The following is a 9,164-nucleotide window of genomic DNA, read 5'->3' as shown; positions in this document are numbered from 1 at the left end:
TTGTTAGAACGTCGAAGTTAAAACAAAAGCGATTAAATATTGTCTAGTTTTTTGTATATGTTTGAAATATTACCATCTACAAGCAAAATATTAATGTAATATGTTAGCCATTGTACTGTTAGCTTGCTCAGTCAGTGGTTTAAAAGTTACGTGAGAAGGGACGAACCATGTCAAATATCAAATATTCAATGTACATTTGAATATATTAAGAAATATTGGTGAGAATACCCTCTAATTAATAAAACAATCATCGCCTGTCATTTGAGACTACAGATTATCTTCTTAAGTGTTATGCGTTCATAAAGATATAAATTGGCCATCGCATTGCCATTTTTTGCATCCGCCAAGAACTGCTGTAAGAAGAAATTGACTAGAAACGATGAAATCGTCAAAGCATTCCGTCCAGTACATTCACTGCTTTCCGGACATTCGCGATTTTTCCATTTCTAAATTGGATAATCCTCGGGTATCTATTACTCAAACTCTGCTCATCATAGTTGTAATTTTGGATACGTTACCTTATTGTTGGTTGCTGATTTCAAAATCCATAAATAGTCTTCAAAAGATAGGAATAAAGCAAATTAAAAACAGTACGGCTAAATTGAGCTTATCTGGAACTAGGCAAATCAGCAATTGCGCCGAGGAAGCTCTTCGATTAGGTTCGGCTAGGTCAGACATATATCAAGAAGAACCATAAAGTGTAAAAGTTGGGTGGCATTCTCGTGTCAGAATAAACTATTCGTCATCTCCAAAAATTCAAACTTTGATGGAAGGGTTTACCTTTTTGTTCCAGTGCAGCACAGCAAAATCTTGCTAACGTTGCGTAATATCCACATCAGAAACTTGCGTATGGTGGTAAACAATTCAAAATCAAGTCAGTGGGAAACAGCAACAATTAGTCGCACTTGTAATTTAAAACATTTTCAAGACATTTTTTCAGTTGAAAGAGCGCCAGATTGAAGGGTAAATCAAGCTCAATACTGTTCCTCAGGAATTTAGAAAACACATAATACCAATGTTAAGGTCTGCATAATACATAGCAGGATTGTCAATAAAGGCTTCGAAATATGACAAAGCTTGGAAATAAGGCAGTAAAAGCAAACTTTTAGAATTTTTCGAACGTTATAAATGCGTGCTACGATGAAACAAATCTCTTATAAAACTGAGTATTCAACAGGATATCCGTTGATAAATTAATTTACAAAAAGAAAGTAGCGTTAAGTTCAGATGTATAATGAATGCACTGGATATATTCAAGTCGTTGGTTCACGCTCAACAGCATCTAATAACGGTGATGTATCCGAACCATTTTCAGCGGTAAGCTGTTCGTCTGAAATAAAATTGGTTCAATGCATGTGTACATGTATGAAACCAAAATTATTACAATGATAAGAAAAAACATCAACAGTGCGCTGAAGAAATATAAAATGGAATGTGAATTAAGGTTTAACATCTTCCTTCTCATCAAAACCGTAATTTATTATGACAGACTTCAGAGTACAAAAATTAAATGCGTACCATGCGCTAATTCAATAGCATTTCGCCTATCTTGATCGATATAAAAAGTTGCAACCAAGAACATCAAACTTCCGAAACAAAGCACAAAATTTGGTACAAATAATGAACGCTGAAGAGCAATAAAATGTGCAAGAGTAGATCGTTCATGTCCTTAAATTAAAGGCAAATAACTGGTGAAGATAATTTGATTGATAAAAATTGGTAAAAACAAAGAATAACTGCTGGGAACATGAACAGGAAATATCATTAATGTGCTATCAACAAGCACTACACGTTCATAGACGGTATGGATTTGGCGCACAGCCAATCCTATGAAGACAAGTTCTTGAACTCATGTGTATCAATACAATGGTAATGACACTAAATAAAGTTGCTAATAATAGTACATCTAGCAAAAATGAAACCAAATTTACAAACTCACCACGTACTGCATCTGATATAAGTCCAATCAGATATGGAGAAAAAGCGTCTCCAAAAAGATGTGAAATCAAAGTTTGAATAGCTGTTGCTATTGATCGCCGACGTAAACTTATAACAGACTGAAATGAAATTCTAATTATCAAATTTTGAAAAGCGTGGGTTGCTGAATTTTTGTTAAATCCTAAAACCTTATGCGGTAAGAGTTCAAATTCAAAAACAGTTTAATAAATACTACTATATCCAATCGGAAGCTCTAAATCTGAATCCAAATAAATACATAAGGAGAGAAGCAAATGCTCGACTGTATTTTGCATTACAACAGATATACTGCGCAAAAGCTTATAAAATCTTGATTTCATGAGTAATACATTTTCCACATACCATTAAAATATCCATGTTGACAGCCCAATTAACACAACAACCGGTTACAGCAAAAAATGTAAAAACCTGAAAAGTGAATATCGAGAACTTTTCACTGCTCTAATTTTTAAACAGAACTACTCAAATAATCTTATATCTTACAAGAACAATTAAGATATTACCATGCACAAAATCATGTTTTTTGACGATAAGATAAGGCCATAATAGAGGAATGGCACCGCTGAAAGAGAACCCAAAGCACAGACATGCAAATCGGCATAAGCGTTTTTCGGGATACTGCCAAATCCTGATCGCCAAATCTATGAACAAAGAAATCATCAGGTCCGATTTTGACAACAAATTGTCAATCATCAAATTAAATAGCTCTTATTTCTTCTGGTGAAAAGTACCGAAACTAATTTACGAAAGAAGCTTTTCTTACGGCAGTAACCCTAACGACTTAAATTCGAAATGTCCATTATATTGGCAACAATTATAAAGCAATCTTTTCATATTTGAAGTAAGACTGATAGTAATGATCTTACTTGAGATAAGAATGAACCGAAGAAAACACCGAAAAATCCAGCAAGACATGTGACGATTCCAAATACCAACCCCATCCTAGAAAAAATGTGGAGAAACAATAATAATTTAAAAAATAATTTTTTCTCTTATAGAAAAAAATTATATCTTATGACTCATCTCCATTTTCTGATGTCCAAAGCAGCACATCAGTTCTCTGTCTTTAAATGTTACAGAAAAATAAGAAACAAGAATAACGAACTCAGCCTTCACTTCAGTATCAATATAGCTTGTACCGTGGTGCACAGCCCATGCATACTGCATTAGCGTCGGTGTCCACCATCCTAAGCATCCAACCACAAACACTACCAACGTCAATCCAAGAGTTGTGATAATATACGTCGGTCTTAAAAGAAAATGAAAGTGTCCGTTTCTGATTTCTATAGTTATAATAACAAGAGCAAAGAAGAAGGAGACCAGTTGCCGTATTGGAAGCAAAGGCATAGATAAGTTCCAATTCTAACTGAACTAGATCTTATCCTTCGTTATTGGGAAAAAACTGCAATAGAGTAAAAAAAAACTTATACAAAAAAAAAAAAAACAAACACAGTAAACAGATATTTGATGTCTTCAACAAAAGAAGACGGTAGAAGATTAGAATGCTCCGCTTCACCACGTACTGGTTCTTCAACAATGAAAAACAGTAACAAAAAGCATACGATACCAAAAATGGGTGTTACACGGACACCCCAAAGCCAAGTATTTGTCCACAATGAAAAAGCTGCACCAGTGGCGTATCCCAATCCACTGAAATTATGAGCTAGTTCTGAAAACTTATGGCTAAAACTGCAAAATTTTGCAAGAATAACAACGTTCACTTTTTCTCTCATATCATTAATGAGAAAAGCACAATGATGTGTTATTCGATACAGTGACATATCTAAATGAGAAGATAACTGAACATCGAACGTCTCTTGAACATATCAGTCAAAATAAGTTCCAATCGTTAATGATTATTCATTTTCATTAGTGAGAGTGCTGTAAACCACCAAATTTATTTATGTTTTTACGGTTTGCTTACAACTTTTATGATCTCAGTAACTTTTATGATCTTTTATGATCCACTGTGGTAGAGGAATACAACCGAAAAAACGAACCTTCCAACTGGTATTGCAAAGTAGAAAACCATCAAAGCACAACTTCGTCGATTTCCTGTATACATATCAGCAATTATTGTTGGTGCGACAGTTACATAGGATGCTTCACCAATACCAACAATACCACGACATAACATAAAGAGATAGAAATGCTAAAATAGAAACCCAGAGAAATTAGCAAGAAATCAATGGAACTTTTTGGCTCATATTTCAAAAATATAAATGATTAATTCGTGAATCAAAAACATAAAACGAAACACAAATACCAACTACGGGACGACAAAATGTTGATAATATGACCGCTGTCATCCAAACAATTAACCCGATCTGTATAATGATTTTCCTATTGTATCGATCACCATAATAACCACAAACTGGAGCAAACATCATGTAAAACACTACGAATATCGTCTGCAAGCCAACATAATTCAGTTCACTCTTTCCGTTCTTCATTTATGATTTCATTACTCCATGATCTAGGAGCTTGTATTTGCAAAACAACAACAAATAAAATCCAAGAACTATGGGGTCATTTGACACAACGCAATTTCAATTGATATGTTGACGGTGCAAGCTATTAAAACATCCAATTTAATCTACTCAACGATTTTAAACGGAACAATTTCACTAGTTTCCCCCAAAAGACAAAAGCAGGACTTAAATCTGAACCGAAAGTTTTTGAATTTAATTTTAATTGAAAAATATCCAGAAACTCTGCCTACAATTTGTCAACTGCTATCATGATACAACAAATGTATACCTGCAGAAGTCCAGCACTTGAGTCATCGATATCAAAATATTTTTGTATTTGAGTAAGTACACCAGCAATTGTAAACCTTAAATATTGTTAATCACTAATTCAATGTAATTTGAATATGGCCAGAACTGTCATTCATGTTATATCTAAAATGAAGTAGGAACGTGAAATACACCAAATAACATTGCTATGCAATCTTAATCTTACCCTCTTACATGTTATTATATATTTAAATTGCAATCATATTCAGATTTCATCAAAATCCAAGAGGTTTGTGCGTGTTTATCATACTCTCGTTTTGTTCACAACCTAATTGTACATGGATGGAAATAAATTAATTATTTGGCATCATGACATTTTATAAGGGGATCAGCACCATATTGCAATACAATTTGTAGTTACATTACGAAAACAACATGCAGTGATATATTCAGGTAATCTTTCAAATTATCGTAACTAAATTTGAAAATGTATAAACTTGGCGATAAAATTTAGGAATTACATACCTATCCATATAATTGAGCAAATTGATAAGGAACAGTACACCAATCGATGCAAATTTTCTTCTCCTTGACCAAGCAGATGTTACCAACAACTGGTTATCTTCGTCACTCATCATCATCGGTACTTAGCCAAGATTGCCAAACTGTAACATTATTTAACCTCCTTGCGAATAAAATATGCATGAATATCATCAAAAAAATAACAATATTGTTTATATTTTCATGTCTACTCATTCGAAAAATAAACCAGAAATGTAAAGCCTAGACGATTAACCAATCCAGAAAAAGAGATGTGAATGCTATGCAAACTTTTACCCTTGAAAATTCTTAAAATGAGTCATTTATCATGCATAATCCTTAAATGCTTTAAGGAATGATAATCAAGATAGAAATAATACTGCTGTATTCAGAATTAAAAATTCTTTCATTCGATTAAAATCAATTAAAATCAGCTTGCAATGAGGACATTTGACTAAGAGGAGGATTTTATAGAAACTGATTTAAATAATAAACTTATAAACTAAAATGAAATTGGGAAAAATAGGTTAAAATTAAATTGAACTACGCCAAATTATCATCATTTTTGCCTAATTTCCTCATAATAATACCACTCATATCCTCGCTTTTTTTTTTATTTTTTATTTTCTGAAACATTTCAATGTAACATATTGCAGCGCTTCAAACAAAAAAAAAGATTGATGAGGAAAAAGTAACATAACAAACTGACATTTCTCAATTCAGTTCAATTTGAATATGGTATACCAATCGATGTTGCACTTAACATCTTCCTCATCGTTCCAAATAGGCAACCAGGTAAAAACCGAGTTCTAGACAGGTAACCGGTAAACGCCAAGTAAAAAGACGTCCCCAATACTAATACCAATTGACGGCCCCACAAATGAATTATTAAATAGAAATTACGATTAAACCACTCGCTCGTTAGACCATGAAAAAACATTTCGTTTCTTCCTCGTTTTACTCTTCTTCTCCACCACTATTATCACTCGTTACTATTTACATAGTCTCTTAATCTCTATCAATATTATACTCATTCAAACCAATCAATCATCAACACTACTATAACATATGACCTTTAAACTCATTGCCTTTTTTTTTTTCTACTCTTTCATGATAACGATGAACTATTTCACAAATCTTAGCAAACTTTTGTCATTTCATATATAACTATGCTATTTCGTCACTCTCAATCTTTCACTCATACATTCCATTTAGCTTCTAATCTTTCTCATTCCTTGTCTCAATCTCTGTCTCCTCCTTACATGCATTCTCCCTCATCCTCTCCACATATAAACTTGGCTTGCAGTGATTATGAAAACTTTGTCTCACTACTTTTCAAAAAAAAGAAAAATTAGCTGATGTTTTTAGATGGTTTCAAACAAATCAGGAAAAAGAAATTGATGTTCCGGAAAAAATCAATTAAGCCCTATATGGTTTGCCGAATTTTCCGTCAAAATTAAAATGATGAAATGTTTATAAAATTAGAATTTTTATAAAAAGAAAAAATTGAATGATTTCGAACAAATCAGGAAAAAATATTAATGTTCCGGAAAAATCCGATTAAGTTTTATATTGCCGAATTTTTCGCCAAAATTAAGACAGCGAAATGTTTAAAAAATTAGAATTTAATTTTTCATTGCTTTTTCATGGATACAATTCAAGATTTCCGGATATTTTCGATTATTATTCTTTCGTTCTACTGCATTAATTTTCAGCTTAATTACATATCGTATTTTGTATTCTCTACCTTTGCCCAATCAGATGTCCAATGTTCAATTGCTATTTACTATGAAAAAAACAAAAAAAAAAAAAAAAGAAAAAAAAAAAGGAGCAAAAATAAAAACAAACCATACGGGAAATTTTAATAAAATTTTACAAAAAAAGAAAATATTTGCTTTTAAAATTGGTGACAATTTTAAATAACATTAAATTTTCATCGCTTTATAATAACATATAAAAATTCATTGCTAGACTTTGCAAGTAAATTAGTGAAAATTGAAATTTTGCTAATAATTAAATTAAAAAGAAGGTAAGATGGAATTGGAAAAAAAATTATTACCAATAGATAATAAATAATGGAAATTAACATAAACAATCATTAATGATTATCTTATCCTTTTGAATTTTTTGTTTTTTAAGAAAAAAAAAAGTTAATTACTAGGATGAAATTACTTATCATTTATTTTTATTTTTTTTTTGTATTAATTAAAAATGAAAATTTTATCCTTTTCAGTGTAACAAAATAATAGAAATAGAAAAAGTTTAATTTTGATATTTGCAAAATTTCTTCTCATTAATAATCATAATTATTATTTGATATGAATTAACATCATTATATGATTTCTCTTTTCGTCAATACTTCCTTTTTTTTTTTTCTTCTTTACCCTCATATGATACACTATTTATAGCTTCTATCATTGATTAGATAAATTATCATAAACACTTATCAGTTCAATAGATTTTAATTTTAGAAGTATATATAAATATATATGAATAATAGTTTGCCATATAATTGCTTACAATTAGTTATGTTATAAAATGTAATCCATATGAAATGAATTACTTCTGAGGTCTTTCTTCCAATGATTTCCCGAGAAGAAAAACACTTGAGAAAGGCTGTAAAGGTTTGTTACAAATACTATCATAAATATATTCTTCAAGTCTATGCAGTGGATTTTTTAGATGATGTATAGCATCCCAGTTTTTACTCTTAAGATTCTAGGGCCTAGCAAGGATAGAACGATGACAGTGAAATCCTTAGCATGTAGGCTTAGATGAATAGGTTTAGATTAAGCATTAAGCAAACTTCATCCGTCCAGGTTTTTTTTTTTTTGAATTGAAACCATCCTTTGCCTAAAATAGTTACTAGAAGAATTACATGCCTTATCCTGTTTGTGTGAACATATTTTGTTTGATACATCAATTAAAATCTGTTTAATAAAGGCATATACCATTTCCAGTATAGTTCACAATCCTGAATGGGTCACTACCCGTGACAAGGATTTTCCCACTTATAATAATTAAAGACAGTAATAATAATAGTCCGAGATTTTAGGATTTAAATGTATTAATAGAAATTTTTATTAATTAAATCTTTATAAATGAATATGCTATACCGAAAAAAAAAATTGCGAAAAATTTGAAATAATCATAAATTTTATTTTATCATTTCGTTTGTATAACATAATTTGTTAAAATGTAGAATTTTACAAAGAATGAAAAATTTGATAATAATTGCATTCCTAATTTATTCCATTCAATTCGAACAATTTTATTCCATTTATTTTCGAAATAAATAAAAATGAATGTGAATGAATGTTATCACATTATTATTTCATAATATCTATCATACATTAATATAAAATATAAATTTATTAACTAGCACTAATTTGAATATTTTTTACTTCTTTGAAATTCGTATTACCCAAGAATTTTCCCTATTTTCAATATATTGCTTAATTAAATTTATGTTATTTGTCATTTAAAATATTATGAAATGTATTTATTGATGTGTTATTGATTAGTATTAACAGTGAATTAATAAAAATTACAATAAATTTTGATAGTAATAATATTATTCGTAGTAATATTATTGATTAGAGCTAAACTATCTGATGATTGTATTTTAGATGGTATAATAAGATGAAATTTCAAAGTTTTAATTTTAAATACCGGATAAATTATTGAAATAAATAAGTTTTTGCTATGATAATTATTATAAGCTAAATAACACGATAATTGTGATCAAATGAATTTGACTACCGTTTGCATAATTTTGGCTGTATGATTGCTTTTACCGTCTGTTTAATTTTAGGATCCGAGAAAGAAAATTCAAAAATCGTAATTGATATGTGATTCATTATTCCTTTTAAAAGAAATAATTAATTGCTAAATAACAACAATAATAAT

At 30.3% G+C, this 9,164-nt stretch overlaps 1 protein-coding gene across 1 annotated transcript; it reads right to left on the bottom strand.

The window, feature by feature from the left end:
* Window positions 1-1,253: 1,253 nt before the first annotated feature.
* Window positions 1,254-5,356, bottom strand: LOAG_10073 (major facilitator superfamily transporter; the record flags this gene model as incomplete). Its single annotated transcript, XM_003145600.1, has 12 exons — window positions 1,254-1,330; window positions 1,519-1,668; window positions 1,940-2,057; window positions 2,320-2,385; window positions 2,481-2,618; window positions 2,844-2,919; window positions 3,083-3,226; window positions 3,427-3,627; window positions 3,978-4,129; window positions 4,248-4,388; window positions 4,738-4,813; window positions 5,241-5,356. The coding sequence occupies 12 exons, from the start codon at window positions 5,354-5,356 to the stop codon at window positions 1,254-1,256; spliced, it is 1,455 nt and encodes a 484-aa protein (XP_003145648.1).
* Between the last annotated feature and the right edge of the window lie 3,808 nt (window positions 5,357-9,164).

This window comes from Loa loa (assembly GCF_000183805.2).
Source record: "Loa loa unplaced genomic scaffold supercont3.596, whole genome shotgun sequence".
Taxonomy (NCBI): Eukaryota; Metazoa; Nematoda; class Chromadorea; order Rhabditida; family Onchocercidae; genus Loa; species Loa loa.
Note: the sequence above shows the minus strand (reverse complement) of the source record. Positions and strands in the feature narration are given on the sequence as shown.